Source organism: Calonectris borealis, chromosome W, assembly GCF_964195595.1.
Source record: "Calonectris borealis chromosome W, bCalBor7.hap1.2, whole genome shotgun sequence".
In the NCBI taxonomy this organism is placed as follows: domain Eukaryota; kingdom Metazoa; phylum Chordata; class Aves; order Procellariiformes; family Procellariidae; genus Calonectris; species Calonectris borealis.
Window position 1 is genome coordinate 20,791,628 of NC_134351.1, and position 24,844 is coordinate 20,816,471.

Sequence of the window (24,844 nt, forward strand, 5' to 3'; positions counted from 1 at the left end):
TTTGATTGGAGGAGATCAAGATGTATATGTTTTAATTTAAGAACACTATGGTGATAGATAGTTTAGTTTGTTGTGGATTCTATATTGCTCGCTTCTGTAATTTTAAACAACGAAGACTTGTTGCTTAGAAGTTAGGTAACTAACAGGTGTGTGTTTTAGAGGTAGTGAGCTATGGAAACTATAAACAGACGTGGTCCAAGCATGGCTTAGGGACAAATTGCGACCCTATAAGGTAAAAGAGGAAATAAGTTCATGAAGAGTTCACTACCCTACCGACCACCAGAGACCACCCGAGACCCCCAAGAAGACCCTAAAGGCTTTAGTGCGCATGTGTTTAAGATGATGTAATATTATAATTAGTTCTCGGAAATGTAATGAATATGTAACAAGGAAATTTAAAATATGTATGAGAAGCATGGATATAAACAGAAAGGTGACTAGACCAGGTGTGCTTGATTTGTGGCAAGTCCACCGAGCACCCAGGCCTGAATAAAACAATATCTCTCCTGAGCGTGTGGAATTGGTTACTTGCATGCCGGGCACGAATCCGCTTTTCGGACAACAGAGTGATGTATGTAATGTTGTAAAACATGGGAAACCTCACTGGAGATCTGTAATGAGGCAAAACGTCTTATAGGAAGAATTGCTATGGTTTTTTTTTGTTGTTGGAACAAAAGAAGATCTGAGGCTAAGTGGTTGGGAACAAAATGCTAGTAGTTATAGCGTTAGAGCCTCGCCTAAGACTTAGGCGCCTCAAATGTGGCATGGTATTTCATTTTAGGCATATTGGGTTCTTGCATAACAAGTAGGTGTGTGAGGCACCTCAGCCAGGGTGGAGATCTGGGTTACTGTGCTTCCAGTTACACATATTCCGGAGAATGTTATGATTCCCAGATTTTTATCACCTAATTATAGGCTATGCTGTATGGGGAGCTCCTCACTCCTCGTTTGACATTGTTATGTGCAGCAAAGAACTGAAGGTTAGTTGGGTAGAAAGAGAAGGAGGAATAATTAATACAATGGCACAGTGCAGTGGTTAGGACACACATCAGGAGAGCCAAGGTCCTGGAGCCCTTCTCCAAAGGCAAATTGTGTGTGAGCAGACCTCTGATGGTTAAATTGCTTTCATCGTAACTGGGAAGCATCTAGTGATTGGGAGATTCCAGTACTAGGGAAGTGACTGGGAAGGTTCCGCTACTCCAGAAGTGTTGGTTTCTTTAGTCAACTAAGGAGCTTGTTCTACTCAGAAAAGATTTTTAATTAACCAGTGCACATTCTCAGACTTCTGATTAAACTGTGTTTTTTCAAACGCTTGTTACGTATTCAGTTTTCTTTTATTTTGTGTAGGTTTTGGATTGTGTGGGATTCCTGAAAACCTCATTGGGGGTTTACTGAAGACTGGAGTAAAAGGAATAACAGCAGTCAGTAACAATGCAGGGTAGGTATTCATATGTCTGTGGTTTAATAAGTACAGACTAAATATTCCGTTCATGTGAAAAGGCTGATAAGTATGAAAAGGTCTTACTTTTCATCATAAGAATTTTCATATTAACTCACACAGCTGTGTTTGAAAGTGTTATTTTTGGAATGAGCCCAGAAAGTACAGTACTGCATGTATACCCAACTTTGTCAGGGAGTAATTGTCACTGCTGTAGAACATAGCAATTATGTATATTTATATATATTTAACTGGTTGACTGTAACTGAAAATTCTGACTTAGATGCTTTAAATGCAATATCAGTGATTTTTTTTGTGCGTGTGAAGTTCTAAATAGGGATTTTTTTAACTACAGTTTGATGCTTTCTGACATTCTTATTGTAGTTCTGTTACTTAAAAAAAAAAGAAAAACCAAAAAAAAAACCAAACACCACCCCAACAACAATGAAGGATATTTATGATGAAAGAATGGAGAGCCTCTTTAGTGGGTCTTGGAATTTTTTAATTTTTTTAAATGTTTGCCCATTAAGAAATTCATGTGGGGTTGACAGTGAGAATAATTCTTTTACATATAATTTCTCAGCTTCTCATTAGGGCTAATTTTTACACAAGCTGTTCATTGTAATAGACTCCACAATACCTAACAATCTTCATATAGAGAAATAACTGCAGCCGCTTCTATTAAAGTGCATTGATAGAATAGAAATGAAATTAAATAAAAATATTGATATGCAGAATATAATGACTTGTATTTGAAATTAGTTATGCCTGGTCAATAAGACTGATATTCTGTTCCTTGCAGTGTTGTTGGATGACTAGCATCTGCAGGTGGCCCTAACCTTGGTTCAGTGACTTTTATCCTATTAAATGTCACCTTCAGCAACATAATAATCCCAGTGTAATTTGGTTCATTGTAGATTTAAAGAATATTGAAAGTCGGATGTCTCCTAGTGGCATTGTACTTTCTTTAGCAGTCTTTCTTTCATTAGGGAGCTCATCCTAAACTCTATTGTCTTGTGAAATGAGTGTCTTCTCACAGCTAGATGTACTGAGGTTACACATCCCAGTTGCTAAGGAAGCTAGTTTGTGAGCATTCTTTCATTTTTTTAAAAATTTTTTTATAATGTTGCTTACCTTCAGGAAATGGTAACGTCTGTGTTATTACATTTTCTGTGAACTTTTTACTTTTGAATGCTGTGTTTGTGGTGAAATAATAATGGGAATTTTGTATTGTTTTCATGGAACTTCATTAATGCTTGCAATTATGAGCCCTTTCCTTGGGTTGGAAGTCTCCCATCTGTTCTGCAGAAGCTCAGCCTTTATCCGATTGCAGAACAAGAGTTGTAGGGGAAAAGAGACTGGGAAACTGTTTTCTTCTGTACTTACTTTATTCTTCATACAAAATGAAAATAGATGTCAAACCCTGCTTCCACAATTCCTCCAGCCTTGCCAAAGTAGTGAATTAGGTTGGATTTATCTAGTAATGCCTTGTGCTATTTTCAGCTGCATCATTACATCTCCCATATACTTTGTTCATAGATTTGTATCCCAATCTGTTTTGGTTTTAACCAGACTGTACTTAACGTGAGTTAAAAACAGAATACCATTCAAAAAAATGCAGATGTAGCATTAAATAATGAAAAAAGCTGTTTTAAAAAAATCATTATCCCTTCTCATTTAAATTACCTATAACAAGGCTTCTTGGTAATAGAGCAAGGAAACAACAAAAATCTGCATGCAGTCTTTTGCACTACCTTTTCAAATGCAGGTTTAAACATTAACAGAAGTCAGAAGTTTCTCTTATTATCTACTCTGTTATTGACAGTGTTGCCTGGATGATGAGATAATACCAACCTGTAGATTGAAATTAGCAGTGGTAAAAGGGAAAAGTGTTTCAAAGATGTTATTTTGTGAAAGTTTGATATCATAAGAAGAAAAAATGCATTTGAGAAAAGAGTCAGGCAATAAATTGTCTTGGTATGTAATCTTAAAATTTTGGAATATTCTTTTTAGCAATGATATGAAAATTCTGAAGTATCTGAGTTTGCACTTCAGATTAAATTGGAAAAGTATGTGGCCCTTCTGCATTGCAAAACTTCTGATGTTTGATAGAAGGTCACTCAGCTATTGATTGAATCCTGCTAGGTAGAGAAAGGTACAAGATATTTATGTTTAGTTCTGTTAAGGTTCTCACTTCTGTTCTCTCCTGTTTGAGTTCCTTTGCCCACCTTAGAAATAAGACACCAGTTTTATTTCTTATATTTACTTTTTCTGAAAGATAGTTGTGATTTTATTATTTTAAAAATTTTTTTAGAAGAGATTTAGTTCCTATATATAGTCCAGGCTTCTGAGGCTGAAGTTCACAATATGTTGATCTTCATTTTTTTTCAGTGCTTCATGCTTGCCATTGCACATTCATGGATAACAGATATGATTTGTACTGGTATTTGGCACATAGATGGTCAAACTCAAGCTCCTCAGACTCTTGTTGGAAACAATTTCTGTTGGATGCTAAAAAGGAGAGAGAAAGAGACGGAAATAACTTTGAGAGGAAAGATCAATCACTTAAAGTAGACATCAATCACTTTTCTTATACTCTTATTTCTGAATGACACACATATATGTAGATTGCACACCCTGTTGTTCTGTGCTGCAGTGTAATAGGGAGGAGATTCCTCCTGAAAATCCTTGCTCAATTCACATAATTGCTGGCAGGTAAAGTCCTTGTTTTGACCTTTGAAAGGCTTGCCAGGGACAGGATATACAGTAGTGTATAGGGTGCTCTTAGGCACTCTAGTTAGAAACATGATACTGCTAAACTTACTGTCTGTTGCTGTAGATTATGGTAATGTGTACGCTGTGTGCTAGCTGGTGAAATGGCACCTATAAGAGTAGTTACTCTTTTGCCAAGCCAAACAAGGCAAAGTGTTTGAAAGGGAAGCAGTACAAATATCCAGTATCTCTGATATTTACACAACTTGCTGCAGGGGAAATGGGAGCTTGTGAACCAGGGAGATGATAGTGAAAGATACCATGGTGGGTGGGTATGCTTCTAAAATACAACCTCTCACACCTTCCCTTATAACTTGTTTTGCCTACACTGTTAATATTTTAAGTATTTCCTTTACAGTATGTGATTATATGCCCTTTAAATTTAGAGGGTTCTGTCTCAATAAGCTACTAAAAACCATTTTTTTCAATCTTTGCTGCATTGTTGTTTAAATATTGTTTAAATAATGCAGCAAACATACATCAGTAGGTCCTTACTTTAAATCTTGATTCAGTAAATTCCCAACATAGTTGTGATTAGTATACAGTACCTTCTTGCACATGGCTGTTTTGTCATCTGCTTGTGACTTCGTGGTGTCTTGTTGCATACTGATTTCAAGTTACAGTAGACTTGGACGTTTCAGGTCAGCTTATGCTAAGGCTTCCCTAATGCAGGCTGTCAGACCTATTGTTTCAGGATCTGTGTTGCAACAAAACTAAGTTGTTGTTGCTAATGGTCAACACAGCTGTCCTGGTTTTGGCTGGGATGGAGTTGATTTTCTTCCTATTAACTGGTATAGTGCTGTGTTTTGGATGTAGTGTGAGAATAATGTTGATGACACACTGATGTTTTGGTTGTTGCTAGGTATTGTTTACGCTAGTCAAGGACTTTCCATCTTCCCATGCCCTGCCAGATGTGCAGGGGGCTGGGAGGGAGCGTGGCCAGGACGGCTGGCCCAGCTGGCCAATAGGCTATTCCATACCATATGACGTCATGCTCAGCATATAAGGCTGGGTGAAGAAGAAGGAGGGGGCGGCGTTCGGAGTGATGGCGTGTGTCTTCCCAAGTAACCGTTACGCGTGATGGAGCCCTGCTTTCCTGGCGATGGCTGAACACCTGCCTGCCGATGGAAGTAGTGAATGAATTCCGTGTTTTGCTTTGCTTGCGTGCGCAGCTTTTGCTTTCCCTATTAAACTGTCTTTATCTCAGCCCACGAGTTTTCTCACATTTACCCTTCTGATTCTCTCCCCCATCCCACCCGGCGGGGGGGGGTGAGCGAGCGGCTGCGTGGTGCTCAGTGGCCGGCTGGGGTTAAACCACGACAACAGCCAAATATTTAAAATGAAAGTTTAAGAAATTGGCTCCAAGTTATTATTTTTAATTATGCTTCATGAAATGGAACTAATTTTGGGTATAATCACATTCTGAGATCAACACCTTTGTTCTGTCTCTACCATCTCAATAGGCTGAATTTGTGCTGGGTAAAAATGAAGTCCTTTACTTGTCATAGCTGCACATGTGGTCTGACTGTTGTATCAAATGAGCTACTTCCCTCTGGGTTTTGTCTGCTTTTGGGACCTAAATATGCATTCTTTTTGAATGCAATAGCGTTGAATGGGAGGGTTTCACTTAAAGTAAAAATAGAAAAGTCACAGTTAATATCTTAATTACTAATCACCTGGGTGATCATCTAAAAGGAGATTGACAGCATGCTGTCAGATTATCACAGATTCAAACTGTCTGCTTAAAAGGCATTACCAGGTTTTTGAACCTTTGGTCTCTGTGCTCTTTATGGAGAAGTTCTTTTTATGTTACGATGTTATGCATTAGTATGAAGAAAATAGCTTTGTGATAAACATTTGAACTGTTGGTCATGGTGCCTGAGTGCACTAAGTTGTTTAGTTCCGTTGAATATAATGCCCTGGTTTTCCTAATGGGCTAATTGCAGTTGTAGAGTCTCCAGATAAGGCACTACTCTATGGCAGTCTTTTTACCATCTAAACTGTGCATCGGCTTATTGCATCAGATGCAGTGGTAAACTTACTGCACCCCATATTCTAAAGCATGAAAAGTATTTTTCTATTCTTAGCAATTAAATATTTTGAATTTAAGACAGGATCAATAACCTTAAACTTTAACATACATAACATCTCATTTGTCAGTCATTGCTTTGAGTTGTATGTTTCTGTTAAAAACCAAAATGTGTCTGCCATCTTTACCACAGACTTCCTGTTTGTTCTTGCGTATGTAACTCCTATGGCTTAATTAATCCTTATTTTATATATATATAAAAATATATAAAAAATGCCCTCAGGTGGAAGTTCACAGAAAGTTGAGAAATCAAGGTGGTGCTGAGAGTATCTTACATTGTGTGCGTAATTTTTGTATATACATAAGAAATTCTTTAAACATTCCAAATTAAATATACTTTCAGAAGCGAAATACAAGGTCATCAATGACTCTTATCTCTCTTGGTGGAGATATAAGAGTGGAGTTAGGTAAGATCCTGCTTATGGCAAGTTGCCAAAATAATGAGGAAAGGTCTATAAGATATTTTGAGTGTTAAGTTGAATATTTGGAGCGGTTTACTTTTTTTAATCTCTATTCTTTGTAAAGAATCCAATCAGATGCTTTATTACAGCTGTCAAATTGGTGACACTGTATGAACTGAAAATCCCTGAAGATCTGACCAGGTCATCTTGCTAATTTTAGTGTGGAGGTTATTTAGGATTTTAGCAGGGCGAATTGTACTAAACTTTTGCACTACATGGAACTATTGAGAAATCAGCTGAGCAGATGACTTTCTGGTTGTGATTACAAACGAGGAAGACAAAATAGTTATAGAACTCAGCATGGTCAAGGAACTGTGTCAACTTGATTTTAGAAAAGTGACAATAAAAGTTAAACCTAGCTTTGAGCCAGGAGACTTTTGAAATGTGATGCATTCATGATGAAATTCAAATATTTAATGGATTAAGTCTGCATTATATAACTTCACTGTGAAGGAAAAATATGGTAAATTTTAAAAGTTGATATAACTATGCAATGTACAGCACTTGTCCTCTTCAAAAATCATCTGCCTTCACAACCTTTTGATGGACTTGGCCTATATGCTTAAACCCGTCATTCTTATAGCAGCGGTGCATCTTTTTTGGTGGAGGATGGTAGAGGATTCTGCTTTCTGTTAAGCAGTTCTCTTTAGGATGGATGAAAGAATGTCCTAGGAAAAAGGAAAGAAATAAGATGGCTGAAGACAGTGGCTCAAGGATCAATGGGGCAAATAAACATTATGCTTCTGTCTAATTTACCTTTCTATGAGCTGAATCTGTTTTCCTCTTCCTGTTAGTTGACTCCCATTCCTCATCTTCCCCTAATTCCATGTACTCTGCTGGGAGTGGGGGTCAGAAAAGAAGCAAAAACAGAATAGCATCTGAGCTGGCTCCTCAATAATCTTTCAACATAATGCATGGGGAATTATTGTGGGACATAGTCTCACTGTTAAGAGCCAGCTAGATGATTGGGGAAGACAAGTCATCAAGAGCTGTTACATGAGTGATTGTCTGCATTTATTTTAGCCTTGGTGTGCCTGCACTTTTATTTGGTGTCTTCTGGCAAAGGCCATCTAGTAGGCATCTACCCATTTTCTGGTGCTGCCAGGATTACGCTTTATGATTATTTTTGTGGACCTGTGAATGTGCATCACTAAGAACTTGGATGGTATCTTCAGCCACATACCTTCTTTCATGTTGGTCAAGTTTCATGCCATACTTCAGGCACCCCTGTGAGCCTGAAAGCTTAAGGCTGTGTTACTAAGAGATGCCAAACAGATAGTGATTGATGCATTCCTCTTAGTTGGGGAGCATATCTAGACTTCCCTAGGAAGTGTGGACCTATCGGGAGACATAATTGCATGTAACTTGGAGCAGATCCTTTCAAGGACTGAAAAGCTGGTGTTACAAAGTTAAACAGACAAGATGAAGCCTCTTTTAAGTGGAGAAAGATGGAGGAAATTGTTTCCCTCTCCCACTCCTAGCCTCTTGCCAGGAAAATTTCTAGCTCTGAAACAGGTCCATCCGTTATCGAGTTTCATGCATAGCTGTGCAACACTCGGACCTGCAGAATGCCTAGAGAGACTGCTCATGTATCTTCAGAAGCTGACTACTGTCTTTATATAAAGCATTCTCCAGGAGTAGGACCAACCATAAATATGCTTTTTTGCAGCAACAGCAAGTTGCAGGAAACTCTAGTTTCTGCCTGAGGTGGAGCCTTGCCCCAGGATTCTTACTACATGCTTTTCTTTCTCAATCCATAGTCTCCAGGGGTGACAGTTAGCCTCCCATCCTTCCAATCCCCAAATTGTGAGAGGAGAAAGGTCAGGTAGGGCATCATGTTAGCTCCTCTTTGGCCAACGTGTTTTAATTCTCCGAAACTTAAAAATGCATGTTAACCTTTCCTAACTAGTGACTTCTGGTCTTGGTGGGATCTCCATGGAATATCCACCACAGGTCCTGGAGAATCCTTGGACAACAAGTATAGAGAAAGACTTCTCTTTAAGAGATGTAGAACGAAGTCCTCATGCTAATTGACGCTGCTCACCAGCGGTTTCCAGTGTTCCCAATAAGGGCAGCCAGTCTGTCCTGACTACCCCCACTTTTCTTGGACACCTATGAACGTCTTTACAAAGGCAGAGAGAAAGGAGAGTGTAATTATCTCCATTTACTCAAAAAAAAACCCCAAAGCCATCTTATGTCTCTTGCTAGAGTAGTGTGACATTCCAAGTCTCCTTTTTTTTCTGCATAAGAATGCAAATTTCTATTCCCTACTTCATCAGGCTGTGTAGGGCTTGTTGGTGTGTGAAGCTTTTATCAGTTTGGAAACTTTGTAATCTCTTCTTCACTGCGATGCTGTAGAATGTATTTTGCTTAGGCTACGAAAGGGAAAGGGCTGAGAACTTTTATCTGGAGTGCAACATTGGCATGTTGCCTTTGACTGCTTCCAGTATATTTGAGATTTGTGGGCTAGATCTGTCTGGAAGTCATCTTTGGCTAATTTTTTTATTAAAGAAAGCAGACATTAGTTTTTGACCGGAAGGTTTTGTAGGTCTGAGAGGGACAAAACAATAGGAAGGAATGTGTTGCTAAACAACCAGACATGCTTGACTGTGATTACTTTTTCTGGCCCGCATCAGTAGAATGGGGACCATGAACTTGCATCACCTACGTTCTTGATGAGTGCCATGTTAGATCTCTTTTCCTATATTTGTTTCATGTATTCTGTAGATTCAGATTTCATCCTAATACAGAATGGGGACCATGAACTTGCATCACCTACGTTCTTGATGAGTGCCATGTTAGATCTCTTTTCCTATATTTGTTTCATGTATTCTGTAGATTCAGATTTCAACCTAATACAGAACGGGGAACTTCTAGAAATCTTTTTGAGGGCGAAAGTAAGTTTTTGAGGGTGAAAGTAAGCACTAATGCGTGTACTTTCCTTCTTCCAACAGCATACGTAACAACTATATCAACTTCCATGCCTTTTTCCTTCCTATCTAGGGCAACACATTTTTATTACGCTCACCTTTGTTTAAATTTTTAAAGGACTGAACCCAGCTTTTAAAATAGATATACAGGATGTATTCTTCCCATGCCCTCAATAAAGGATCTTTTTTCTTTTTATAGTTACTATTTGATAGGAAGGGCATTGCCTGCAAGACAGATATTTTAGGAGTAACATTTTCAGTATAAACATAATTTAAGATGAAAAGTTCAAAGAAACTTTTGTGCCTAAAACAAAATGACCAAAAAAGCAGCAAAATACAGAAAGGGAGAACAAGTAACTAACAATTGCTATAAAAAATGTTACATTGAAAGAAATTTCCCTAAACCAGAAATTGTTTTTATTTTTATTCTGGGATAGAGATGTCAAGTAAAGAGCAAAGGGTAGAGAGAATGGGAGCAAGAACTGCGTTGTGATGTGACTGTTGTATGAAATGTTGGTTTCTCAGGATATTCAATATAAGAAAAAAACATAGGAAACTTAGTTAGGATGAAGTGTTCAAAATGAGTTTTTGGAGGGAGATGAAAGGAAAACTGATGTGCATGGAAGGTAAAAAGGTTATTTCAGCTGGAAACCTGAATGCAGATTGCATCCTTAAAAAAAGATGGATAGCACTATATTTCTTTTAAGAAATTTACATCTAAAATAAACATATGAGTGAGTAACAGCAATTGGATTTTGTGATGCTGCTCTGAAGATGAAATGTACCTGGGAATGGAAGTAATTTTTAATGGAAGTAATCAGGCAGGCAGAGCCTCTTGGTGCATGACTTTCTGAAGGTAAAATTCCTCTTCTCGTTGTGCTAGGAAAATAAACTTGTATGACCAGTGTGCTCAGTGACTGATCCTCACTGCAATTTTATTTTTGAATAAATTGACTGCCTTTGAGGTAAGGAGAAAGAGTGACTTAAGAAGTAAAGAACAATTTGGGATGAGTGTGACAGAGAATAACTTTTGTGCAACTTTCTATTTAATTTCTATAGGGATCTTTGTAACTACAAAGTTTTGTTTGAGAGAAGATACCTTCCTGTAGTAGATAAGGGAATCAAGCATATCCATATGGGATCCTGCAGCATGATACATAAAAATCCTGTTACAGACTATGTGCTCCAGTAGCTGCTTCTGAGACTGTAGGAGCAAGGATTATAGATCTTGGTGAAATGAGGCAGAAATTTCTTTAACTATTACAAATCTGCTGTTGACCCTCTGTTGCCATCCTTTTCTCATGTGAACATGCACTCAGAATTTTGTGTCTGTGTGCAGAAATCTCGTGTCTGCCTGTTTCTATTTGATAGCTTGCAAGTTTTGCAATGGTAAGAGCAGTGTTAACCATCTGAATGATACATAGAAGTAGCAAACTCTGGTTTGTAAACAGTTCAAGTTGCTCCTGCTTGTTCTTGCACTACAAAGCGCTGCACACTGTTGTTTAACTTCTGTTCTTTTGCTATGCGGTACTCTAGTTATAGAAACCCATTAAAGTGCTGTCAGATGCTGGCTCGTCTGCTACATTTGCTTATTATCTTTTATAATGAGAAGTCAGGGTTTGATGGTTTTCTTGTGAGAGGGTTTGTCCTGCTTTGAGTGACCCTATAGAGCAAATCCTGGCACTTGTATTTTTTTTTAATCCCTTTCTTTGCCCATAAGACTTCTCTTTCTACTCTATCCTCAGCTCTTTTAGTTCCAAACTGCTGGAATTTTTTCCTGTGGGGAGTTAGAAAAATAGGTTGTTTCCAGGCAGCACACATTTTATTCTCAAGGCTTTGGCACTGCAACACTTCTGACATTGCATCAGAGTTAAGATTTTTTTTTTTTTTTAATAGGTCAGAGTTGGAGAGTGGAGAAAGCTTTTAAAATAAGTCAAGTTCTTTACATCTAGAGAACATAGAATAAATTCGGAGAACCAGGTCAGAGAAGCTTATTTTACTTCCTCTCATGCAAAGTTTCCAAAATGCCTGAGTATGCATAGAAGTGGGCTATCTTCTTAAAATAGTCCTAAGTCTTTCTGACTGCATGTCTGTCTGTGCAGCTATTGTGAATATTATGATAGGAGGTGACAAGCTGGTGCTGGTACTGCTCTGCTCAGCCCCTCTCCCTTCACACCCAACACTGCAGCACGTGCTATGGGACATTGGTGCTGGCAAGCAAGAGGATAGTGGTGCTGTTGTAACAGTGGGCGAGTCAGGCCTGGTACAGTCTGGAGAAGAGACAACTTGGTCTCTTTACTGACTTTGGGTTAATTGCTTAGCAGAAATTTTTTCTGCTTTTGAAATTTAGACTTTCAACGCCTCTGTGCTTGAAAAACAGTCAATGTGAAGTAAATATATGCTCTGTGTTGGATCGGTTGGTGTCTGTGGAGCTTTCTGAACTGGGACATACCACATATGAATTACTATATCTATCTATGTTAATTAACCAGTATTAAACTTCAAAATAAAAATGGATAAGCCCATGGATTAGGTTCATCATTACCGCTTTTATATTAGAAAATGAATACTGTATATTAGTAAACTTTTTTAATCTGGCCTTTTGAAAGGATGCCAGGTCACAGCTGGAATGTCTAACGTGGAATCCTGAAGTAGTGGAGTATTAACGTACATTAAATGAGGTTTGGTTGTTGCTCAGTGGGTTCTTTCCTCTGATCTACACTGATTTATTGTGCAAAACAAATACCTCTCAGCTCACTCAGCATCATAACTTGATTTTTAAGGGTTGTTTTTTTTTCTTTTTTGAGGAAGATAGTATTTTTTTGTATGGGGAGTATAGATTTGTTTTACAGTACTTATACATGTCTCCTTTACATTCTTTTTTTTCCCCCATCACCATACTTTATAAAGCCAGGGTTAGGGGATATGCTTACTGATAATTTGGGTAAGGTATAAGGAGGGAGAATAGAGGGAAAGCAGTCTGATGCATTACTTTCTCCATGTGGTCATTAGTGGAAAGAGTTCATTTCTGACAGTATCTAGAGAAGGAAGCAGTATTGTAGGCATGATGGTGTAAGCATACCAAGAAGGTGAGATTTATATAGGGAAGGGATATATTTCATTAAAGCAATTAATATAATTAGAAAATACAGACAACCATTTTGGATACATACATTGTAAACATGTGCATGTTAATTACAGCATGCTGGATACTGGGTTTGGTTTCTTAAAGGAGTCTTAATATTTTTCAGTATTTCTTATTCTGAAATCTGAAGCCATTGTGTGGATAATTAAGTCTTGCTGAATTGAGACAACTAGTGGCAAATATACATCACTTTTTGTGAGGTGCTTCTGGATCGTGGCATATTTCCCATAGGTCTGAGTTCTCCACTCTTATGTTACAGAGACCAACATAAACCTAGAGGAGCTTCACGCACATGTACCAGTCTGCCAATATCCTGCATAATGTATTGGGAATGTGAAAGAAACATGCCTTTGTAATATGGTCTCTGTTTATTTCCATTTTTATATTTTAACCTCATGTTTTGTCAAATTGAAATAGCTTTTTTTACAGAGCCTCTTTGTCACAGGAACTCTTGAAACACGTTCTTATCCCATCAGTACACAATATAAGGTGACAAACATCACAAAAATGCTAAAGACTAATAGACACTAATGTCTTTAGGACATCAGAATTTAAAAACATTTAGAAGTATTGGCACAAGAAAAATATTGTATGTTATCTTTGGCATTCAGTTTAAACTGGTATTATGACAGACAAGAAAATCTTGACTGCAGTGTTAATGTCTTTTGCTGGAGTAGGCAATTTCTTAGTAAGAAAGTGAAATAATTACTCTAATAAGAAAATTTAAATACAAATATTCTCTTGCCTTAGATACAAACCAGCACTATAAATGTGAATGTGCCTTTCTTGAGCTGCTAAGCAATCACTTGCCTTTTTCTTGGGGAGCAAGAGTTTAAACAAAAAAAAAGTCTTTGTTCACTAAAAGCCAGGTTTTGCCATGTGTGACTTTTTATTAATTAGTAAGGCTTTTTAAAGGAGCAGATACGTAAAATAACACCACTTGTTAAGCTGGTATTTGTAGCTGTTACATGTGAAATGTCTATAAAATGAAGTTTTGGGTGCAGTCAGTGCCTTGGAAGATATGAGGTCTGAGCACTGGACTCCTAAATTTTAATTGTAGCTTTGATTGTTTTTTTCCCCCTAAAAGCAGGAATTTGATTTTTGTCTCCAATTCCTTATGTCTAAAATAGGGGAAGATAACTTTGTCCTATCTTGTTAAGTCATTAAAGTTTATCAAGTGCTTTGAGTACAACAAAACTCTATTATAAATGCTGAGCATTGTCTTTTTTCTACACAGTGTTGACAATTTTGGACTTGGTCTTCTGCTTCAGACTAAGCAGATAAAACGCATGGTGTCATCATATGTTGGAGAGAACGCTGAATTTGAACGCCAGTATTTGTCTGGCGAGCTTGAAGTTGAGCTCATACCTCAGGTAAGGAGTGTCTCTGGGAGACTGATTTCTTTTCATCTAAAATATTGAGTAGAATATTGCTTAAGTGTTCTTATAAAATTATTTTGCAAACCTAATGTTTTGCCTGTGTGCAGATGTGCAGTAAAAACAGATGGCACTTGCCATCTTAGGATCATGGGCTGTAGGCTGCAACTGGTCTATGAAGAACTGACTCGTCATATTGTGTGAATTCCTTTTATGGCTTGGTACATTATATTAATTTCAAGTACATATATATATTTTATTGTACAACGTTTGATTTTTGGTAGTTCCTCCCGGATTGTAGAAAAACATATGAAGTATGCCTTGCTCGCTGCTGTGGCCCATAGAAGGGGAAAAAAGTCAGAGTCCCTGGATTCCCATATTGTTGGCAGCTCTTGTGTGCTTTTGGGGTTGTTGCGTGTGCAGTGTCTGCCATCTAGTGGGTAGGAATCATAAGAGGAGATTTCAGTTCATTGTGAGACTTAATACCTTAACTCTTTTGTGCTTGTTCATTAAATCTCAACTGAATTAATCTCTGCATAATGTTATGATCAAATATTTAGAAATTTACTTTTTAGCTCCATAGTTTTAATTATTTTAGCACTGCCAAGCTATCCACATAGCCTGAATGCAATGAGATCCTAAAATCATGAGTATCGGTCATATTCTACTGAGATCTAGTTTTGTAAAATTAGTACTATAACTTTAAAACTTACAGCGTGTTAGTGTGTGGCATTTCCAAAGGTGACACATAACCTTTGGGCTTTAAACAGCTATTGATTTAAGTCTCTGGGAAAAGCAAGAGTCTTAAATTTTTATGGAGAAGAGAGTCTCTTGGGCTCCATCTCTTGGAAATGTCTCTTAGAATCCCAGAGATGGGTAGGAAAGCTCCTTTTATACCCAGTCAGCTGACATGGAAATAACCAGGCACTTGTCACTTCTCATGTTTCAAAAGTCGCAAATCTCACCTTTCTATCACCTCACAATTCATTTTTTCCTTCTTCCTACTTCATGCTCAGTGCTTTCATCTAAAAGACCTTGAACTCCTTAGACATGTGATTGGCTTTGTGGACTGCACAGACAAGCTATGTAGATCCAGCATGACAATACTGGGTCTACAGTGTGCAATGATAAACAGTAAGGTGAATTAATAACTTGCTAGGAGATGAGGGAATTTGAAATATTTGTGTCAAGATAAAATAGCCTTTTGGAAAATGCTCTTCAAGTTTGGTATGACTTTAGGCAAAATTGGGGACTGTTGTGTCCTTGTTACACAGTAAGGGAGAGGTCATGGTGAGATCTAGAAATGCTAAGGCTGCTTGGAACACAGGACTTGGTATCATTGCATGGTTCACATCTGCCTCTTGTCACCATTTAGTAAACCTAGCAGAAGTCATTGTGTTTCTTGCAAGAATAACTGGGGAAAATGCAACCTATGTTTTGGAGGCAGTCAAGCTAGATAATTGACGATGACGGTCTTTTCTGCTTTAAATCCAGAAAAATATCAACAACATTTGGAAAAGGACACTAATGAAAAGCAGGCAGACATCTCTTTGGCCATAAGTCTACAATTATGGCTGATGAGCAATTTGGGCTGTTAATATCCATGGTACGGCTGGACATAGAGCAGAGTACAGATGGGGTGGTCAAACAGAGTAGAAATGCTCTATCAGCTTCTTGGTATTCTTAGCACAGGGAACCCAGATCACTGGACTCCCTCTTCCTTTCTCGATCTGCTACGCATGGCTGTTTCAACTTGGAGTGAGGTATTTGTTTTCCTAAGATGGGAAAAAAAAAAAAAGCTGGAGCTTTTCCAGGATGACAGGATATAAGAATAAGTTCATGCAATCCATTCACCAAAGTTTCATTTGTTATTTCCAAATGACTACCTCTTGAATGTGTTTTCCCATAGGGTACGCTCGCTGAACGTATTAGAGCAGGAGGAGCAGGAATCCCAGCGTTTTACACGAGTACCGGCTATGGGACGCTGGTGCAGGAAGGGGGTGCACCTATCAAATACAACACAGATGGCACCATTGCCATTGCCAGCCAGCCAAGAGAGGTAAGATGTCAATATTTTTGCATATTTCCAAGATAAACAGTAGCTTAAGTGCCTCCTGGACAAGTGTAACCTTAGTATGTTGGATTAATGGGATGGCTGTGATACCAGACACATTAGTTTTCCTCCCACAGCTCACTCCTGTCCCCTGTGATGTGTTAGTAAAGTTTTTGCAGCTTTAGGGTGTCTTAGTGTCGTGGTTTAACCCGGCAGACAGCCAAACACCACACAGCCACTCGCTCACCCCCACCCCCAGTGGGATGAGGAGAGAATCGGAAGGGTGAGAGTGAGAAAAACTCGTGGGTTGAGATAAAGACAGTTTAATAGAACAGGGAAAAAAAGGGAAAATAATAATGATAATGATAAAATATACAAAATGAGTGATGCACAATGCAATTGCTCACCACCCGCGCTGACCGATAACCAAGTAGCGATCGCTACTTCCTGGAACATGCATACCATTCATATACTGAGCATGACGTCACATGGTATGGAATACCCCGTTGGCCAGCTGGGCCAGCTGTCCCGGCTATGTTCCCTCCTAGCCTCTTGCGTGCTTGGTAGAGCATGGAAGCTGAATGCCCTTGACTAGGAGGGTACTTAGCAACAACTGAAAACATCAGTGTGTTATCAACATTCTTCTCATACTAAATCCAAAACACAGCACGAGGAAGAAATTTAACCCTATCCCAGCCGAAACCAGGACAGTATCCACCCCTTATTCTATACCATTTACGTCATGCTTAGGTCTCACATTTTCTAACACATTCCAATTAATCACCACTACCTTTCTTGTCTTTTTATATATATATATAAACACACACAGTTATCATTCCCTTAGTCTATGGGCCATCCCTCTAAAATGTCCATTGAGTTCATTTAGTCCATGACTTTGGGCTCCATCTGTTAGAATAGTCTTTCAGGGCAGGAGAGATGGTGTGTGGTGTTGGACTGTTGCATCCTGAAGCCAGTTCTGGTTCCATTATCACTGCGCTTGTCCAATTGTATCATCACTGCACTTCGCTCGGTTTCATTGGAGTTAGTTCATTCTTCATTAATCTGGGTGATTCTTACTGCTATATCATTGACAGCAACCATAGAAGTGATGACATACAGTATTATATAGCAATTAACATCATACAATTCAGTTCATTGGCTATTTTCACCCAAAATCAAATCCCCTTGAGGTACACATCGGACTTCCCCATCCTTTCGCATCACCCACCAAGTGCACCCAGGTCCTTGAGCAAAAGCAATCCCACGGATGGGTTTTCCCTTGCCAGAGGCAGGAGTAACCCAGACTGTCTTCCCCAGCATATTTCTTATGTGCACGACAGGGACTTTATTTCCCTCTACAGTACGTAAGGGTTTTGATTGGGCAGGGCCAGCTCGATTGAAAGATCCCCTGGTGTTGACTAACCAGGTGGCTTTTGCTAAATGTGTATCCCAATGCTTGAATGTCCCACCACCCATTGCTCTCAGTGTAGGCTTTAGCAGCCCATTGTATTGTTCAATTTTCCCAGAGGCTGGTGCATGGTAGGGGATGTGATATACCCACTCAATGCCATGCTCTTTGGCTCCGGTGTCTATGTGGGTGTTTCGGCAATGAGTCCCGTTGTCTGACTCAATTCTTTCTGGGGTGCCATGTCGCCACAGGACTTGCTTTTCAAGGCCCAGGATGGTGTTCCGGGCAGTGGCATGGGGCACAGGGTATGTTTCCAGCCATCCGGTGGTTGCTTGCACCATGGTGAGGACATAGCGCTTGCCGTGGTGGGTTTGTGGGAGTGTGATATAATCAGTCTGCCAGGCCTCCCCATATTTATATTTCAACCATCGTCCTCCATACCAAAGAGGCTTTACTCACTTGGCTTGCTTGATGGCAGTGCATGTTTCACATTCATGGATAACCTGTGCAATCGCGTCCATGGTCAAGGCCACCCCTCGATCACGAGCCCATCTGTATGTTGCATCTCTTCCTTGATGGCCTGAGGTGTCATGGGCCCAGCGAGCTATGAATGATTTGCCCTTATGTTGCCAGTCCAGATTCCACCTGAGCCACTTGGATCTTAGCAGCCTGGTCCACCTGCTGGTTGTTTTGATGGCCTGACTCTTGGGTACGTGAGCATCTACGTGACATACTTTTACAACCAGGTTCTCTACCTGGGCAGCAATATCTTGCCACAATGCGGCAGCCCAGATGGGTTTACCTCTGCGCTGCCAGTTGTTCTGCTTCCATTGCTGCAACCACCCCCACAGGGCATTTGCCACCATCCATGAGTCAGTATAGAGATAAAGTACTGGCCATTTTTCTCATTCAGCAATGTCCAAGGCCAGGGATGGCTTTCACCTCTGCAAACTGACTCGACTCACCTTCTCCTTCAGCAGTTTCTGCGACTTGGCGTATAGGACTCCATACAGCAGCCTTCCACCTCCGATGCTTTCCCACAAGGTGACAGGACCCATCAGTGAACAGGGCATATTGCTTCTCGTTTTCTGGTAGTTTATTATACAGTGGGGCCTCTTCAGCACGCGTCACCTCCTCCTCTGGGGATATTCCAAAATCTTTGCCTTCTGGCCAGTTCGTGATCACTTCCAAGATTCCTGGGCGACTGGGGTTTCCTATTCGGGCCCGTTGTGTGATCAGTGCGACCCACTTACTCCACGTAGCATCGGTTGCATGATGTGTAGAGGGGACCCTCCCTTTGAACATCCAGCCCAGCACCGGCAGTCGGGGTGCCAGGAGGAGCTGTGCTTCAGTACCAACCACGTCCGAAGCAGCTTGAACCCCTTCATATGCTGCCAATATCTCCTTCTCAGTTGGAGTGTAGCGGGCCTCGGATCCTCTGTATCCCCGACTCCAGAACCCTAAGGGTCGACCTCGAGTCTCCCCTGGTGCTTTCTGCCAGAGGCTCCAGGTAGGGCCATTCTCCCTGGCTGCGGTGTAGAGCACATTCTTTACATCTTGTCCTGCCTGGACTGGCCCAAGGGCTACTGCATGAACTATCTCCCGTTTCATTTGTTCAAAGGCTTGTTGTTGCTCAGGGCCCCATTTGAAATCATTCTTCTTCCTGGTCACCTGATAGAGAGGGCTTACTATCTGACTGTAATGTGGAATATGAATTCTCCAAAAGCCCACAACACCTAAAAAAGCTTGTGTTTCCTTTTTGCTAGTTGGTGGGGACATGGCTGTTATTTTGTTGATCACATTCATTGGGATCTGACGACGTCCATCTGGCCATTTTATTCCTAAATACTGGATCTCCTGTGCAGGTCCCTTGACCTTACTTTGTTTTATGGCAAAACCAGCCTTCAGAAGGATTTGAATTATTTTCTCCCCTTTCTCAAAAACATCTTCTGCTGTGTTGCCCCATACGATGATGTCATCAATGTATTGCAGGTGTTCCGGAGCCTCACCCTGTTCCAGTGTGGTGTGGATCACTCCATGGCAAATGGTAGGGCTATGTTTCCACCCCTGGGGCAGTCGATTCCAGGTGTACTGGACGCCCCTCCAAGTGAAAGCAAACTGTGGCCTGCACTCTGCCGCCAAAGGGATTGAGAAGAACGCATTAGCGATATCATTTGTGGCGTACCACTTGGCTGCCTTTGACTCCAGTTCATATTGAAGTTCTAGGATGTCCGGCACGGCAGCACTCAGTGGCGGCGTGACTTCGTTCAGGCCACGGTAGTCTACTGTTAGTCTCCACTCTCCATTAGACTTTCACACTGGCCATATGGGACTGTGAAAGGGTGAGCGAGTCTTGCTGATCACTCCTTGTCTCTCCAGTCGACTAATCAGCTTATAACCAATTTTGTGTTAACACACTTTGGTCAGATCTATTGTTATCTCAACCCTTTGAGCCCCACGTTGGGTGCCAAAAAGGACTGTCATGGTTTAACCTGGCAGGCAGACAAACCCCACGCAGCCACTTGCTCACTCCCCCCCACCCCCCATTGGGATGGGGAGAGAATCGGAAGGGTAAGAGTGAGAAAAACTCGTGGGTTGTGATAAAGACAGTTTAATAGAACAGAAAAGGGAAAATAATAATAATAATAATAATAATAATAATAATAATAATAATAATAATAATAGAATATACAAAATGAGTGATGCACAATGCAATTGCTCACCACCCGTGCTGACCGATAACCAAGTAGCGATCGCTACTTCCTGGATCACGCATACCATTCATATACTGAACATGACATCACATGGTATGGAATACCCCATTGGCCAGCTGGGCCAGCTGTCCTGGCTATGCTCCCTCCTCCCAGCCTCTGCTTGTTAGGGCATGAAAGCTGTCCTTGACAGGGTATTTAGCAACAACTGAAAACATCAGTGTGTTATCAACATTCTTCTCATACTAAATCCAAAGCACAGCACTAGGAAGAAATTTAACTCTATCCCAGCCGAAACCAGGACAACCTCCCTTTCAGAAACCCATGCTGACTGGGCCTGATCACCTGGTTATGCTGTACGTGCCATGTGATGGCACTCAAGATGATCTGCTCCATATCCTTCCCTGGCACCGAGGTCAGACTGACAGGCCTGTAGTTCCCCGTGTCATCCTTCTGGCCCTTCTTGTAGATGGGCGTCACATTTGCTAACCTCCAGTCAGCTGGGACCTCCCTGGTTAGCCAGGACTGCTGATAAAGGATTGAAAGTGGCTTGGTGAGCACTTCTGCCAGCTCCCTCAGTACCCTTGGGTGGATCCCATCCGGCCCCATAGACTTGTGTGTGTCTAAGTGGTGTAGCAGGTCGCTAACCATTTCCCCTTGGATTATGGGGGCTTCATTCTGCTCGCCGTCCCTGTCTTCCAGCTCAGGGGGCTGGGTACCCCGAGAACAATTGGTCTTACTATTAAAGACTGAGGTAAAGAAGGCATTAAGTACCTCAGCCTTTTCCTCATCCTTTGTCACTATGTTTCCCTCCGCCTCCAATAAAGGATGGAGATTCTCCTTAGCCCTCCTTTTGTTGCTAATGTTTTTACAGAAACATTTTTTATTATCTTTTACCGCAGTAGCCAGATTAAGTTCTAGTTGGGCTTTGGTCTTTCTAATTTTCTCCCTGCATAACCTCTCGACATCTTTGTAGTCCTCCTGAGTTGCCTGCCCCTCCTTCCAAAGGTCATAAACTCTCTTTTTTTTCCTGAGTTCCAGCCATAGCTCTCTGTTCAGCCAGGCCAGTCGTCTTCCCCGCCAACTTTTCTTTCGGCACATGGGGACGGCCTGCTCCTGCGCCTTTAAGATTTCCTTCTTGAAGAATGTCCAGCCTTCCTGGACTCCTTTGCCCTTCAGGACTGCCTCCCAAGGGACTCTGTCAACTAGGCCCCTAAACAGGCCAAAGGCTGCCCTCCAGAAGTCCAAGGTAGCAGTTCTGCTAACCACCCTCCTTACTTCTCCAAGAATCAAAAACTCTATCATTTCATGATCGCTGTGCCCAAGATGGCCTCCAACCATCACATCACCCACAAGTCCTTCTCTGTTCACAAACAACAGGTCCAGTGGGGCGCCTTCCCTAGTTGGCTCACTCACCAGCTGTGTCAGGAAGTTATCTTCCACACACTCCAGGAACCTCCTAGACTGTTTCCTCTCCGCTGTACTGTATTTCTCCACTCTCCATTAGACATTCGCACTGGCCATATGGGACTGTTAAAGGGTGAGCGAGTCTTGCTGATCACTCCTTGGCTTTCCAGTCGACGAATCAGCTTATGGATGGGAATCAGGGAGTCTCGGTTGGTGCGATATTGCTGCCGGTGCACTGTTGTGGTAGCGATCTGCACCTCTTGTTCCTCAACCCTCAGCAACCCCACAACAGAAGGGTCTCCTAATGGCTGAGATACTGGTCCGTACAGGTGGTGAATAGGACATATCCTCTTTGAATTGCTGGAACTCCCGGGACAATTTCTCCACAGCCGAGACAAGGGAGGAAGAGACAGTTTCTTTGTATTTCCAGAATCTGCCAACCACGTCATCCACCGTTGGTGCTTCTTCCTCTTTCCAGGTCAGTACTGCCAACGAACTGGCATGCGATGCTGGTGCACTCCGTACCAACTTCCACCACATGGGTCGCATGCACTGGACTTCATCTGGATCTTTGGGCGTTTGGTCGTCCAGGTCACTATAAACCACCTCCAGCACGCCTAATTCTCTCAGGTACTGGATACCTCTCTCCATAGTGGTCCATTTGCCTGGGCGATATATAACATCTTCCTTGAAGGGATACCTTTCCTTCACGCCTGACAGGAGTTGCCTCCAGAGGCTGAGGGCTTGTGCCCCTTTTCCAATCGCTTTATCGGTGCCCCCTTCCCTAGCGAGGGGTCCCAGCTGTTTGGCTTTCTTCCCCTCTAATTCCAGGCTACTGGCCCCATTATCCCAGCATTGGAGCAGCCAGGTAACAAAATGCTCGCCTGGACGACGCCTGAAATCTTTCTGCATATCTCGCAACTCACTCAGGGATAGGGATCGGGTGGTTTCCGTCTCGTTTACGAGTTCTTCCTCTTCCTCCTCCCCTCCTTGTGATGGCCCTGCTTTTCCATCATCCCTTTCTAAACGACCTGACTTTCACCTCCAAGATTTCTTCTTCTGTACAGGGGCGACTGATACCAGCAAGGGTTGGTCCTCTGGTTCAGCCGCAGTGCTCGTGGCGGGGGTTGGAGTAGCGCAACGCCCGTCGCGGGGGTTGGAGTAGCCGCAGTGCCCATCGTTTATTCATCAGATCCGGAGACCTTCTCTCCCCCTTGAGGGTTCTGAATAAGGTTGAACAGGGCTTGGTAGGCATGGGCCATGCCCCAGCACGTTGCAGTGATCTGGGTCTCTCTGAAATTGCCATGGTGACAGCATACGTTTTCCAAATATTTTACTAGTTTTTCAGGGTTCTGCACTTGTTCAGGGGTGAAGCTCCAAAACACTGGAGGTGACCACTGTCCTAGGCGCTTGCCCATACTATCCCACACACCCTGCCACCCATAACTATCCAGTCTCGGGGCAGATCTTTGGGTGGTTTTCTTAAATAGTTGTTTAACCTTAAACAAGGCCTGAAACACATTCAGGAGACATAGCAATAGGAACATGCTGGTTTGAACATCCCAAGGATATTCAAAATCCTCAAGAGCTATTGTAATCAGCCTGGAGGAGAAGGGGAAGGTGAAGGAAGGTGTCTCCCCCGTAAATTGGCTCTCCGCAGAGAAGAGGTAAAAAGTGTAGTTATTAATAGTTTCTAAAAGATAGTTCCCGAAGAACAGGAATGACGGCAGTGCTGAGTACAGTCTTCTGATCAATAATTTTATCATACCATAAGCCAGTGTTACACAGTGTAGCAAAGCGATGACCTTAATCCATCTCCCAGAGATGATAAACTCCACATAAAAACTGATAATCAGCAGTATAGACAGCCAGTAAGGTGCTACATACCAAAACTCCAAGAACAGATCCAACAACTCTGAGAGCAAATAAACCAACATTGTGACCAGCGAGTACTAAAGTGATATAATGAATGCTTATAACCAATTTGTTTTAACCCTCTCGGGTCAGATGTGTCATTATCTCAACCCTTCGTGACCCACGTTGCGTGCCTAAAAGGAGTCTTGTGGTTTAACCCAGCAGGCAGCTAAAAACCACACAGCCGCTCGCTCACCCCCCGCCCCCAGTGGGACGGGGAGAGAATCGGAAGGGTAAGAGTGAGAAAAACTCATGGGTTGAGATAAAGACAGTTCAATGGAACACAAAAGGAAGGAATATTAATAATAATAATAATAATGATCGAATATACAAAATGAGTGATGCGCAATACAATTGCTCACCACCCGCGCTGACCGACAACCAAGTAGCGATCTCTACTTCCTGGATCACACCTACCATTCATATACTGAGCGTGGCGTCACATGGTATGGAATACCCCGTTGGCCAGCTGGGCCAGCTGTCCTAGCTATGCTCCCTCCCAGCCTCTGAAGAGTCCTTGACTAGGAGGGTACTTAGCAACAACTGAAAACATCAGTGTGTTATCAACATTCTTCTCATACTAAATCCAAAACACAGCACTAGGAAGAAATTTAACTCTATCCCAGCTGAAACCAGGACACTTAGCATCAAGAACTGATCCAGGTGAAAACCTTCCTTGCTGAATTACTCTTCACTTGACAGTTCTCTGACCACGTTCACTGTGTATTCAAACAAAATCTTGTACCAGGCCACTGCAATGCACAGTACGGATTGAGAACAGCCTCCTATTAGCAGGGCAGGTGCTCCTTACGTACTGTGGTATGGAGTAAGCAACCCTGCAGCTGTACATGAAGCTTTAGCATTAGAAGAGGATGGGACATTTTCCTGTTAAACAGGGAGTTGACACAAACTTTCAGGAAACACTTTTGCCAACAGTTGAAATGCAATTTAGTATGAGTATTTGAAATTGCAAAGAAATAAAAACAGTGTGGTTTCCAAGTGAGAAACAAGGGCTTCATATTGAAATTGGGTGTAGAATTTGGAGAGGGGAAGAGATTTCTCAGTGCCATAACTGTACTTGAAGAAATGGGTGGGGCTAATGCTGTATGTTCCAATTAGGCTGCAGTAGGCATTAAACTC

At 41.5% G+C, this 24,844-nt stretch overlaps 1 protein-coding gene across 1 annotated transcript in view; it reads left to right on the forward strand.

Moving 5' to 3' along the window:
- LOC142074941 (succinyl-CoA:3-ketoacid coenzyme A transferase 1, mitochondrial-like) overlaps positions 1–24,844 on the forward strand; it is a 100,259-nt gene that overhangs the window by 10,548 nt on the left and 64,867 nt on the right. The window contains exons 3-5 of the mRNA XM_075135958.1: positions 1,348–1,438; positions 14,073–14,208; positions 16,121–16,270. Coding sequence (XP_074992059.1) covers positions 1,348–1,438; positions 14,073–14,208; positions 16,121–16,270 — 377 coding nt within the window. The remainder of the gene's footprint in view (positions 1–1,347; positions 1,439–14,072; positions 14,209–16,120; positions 16,271–24,844) is intronic.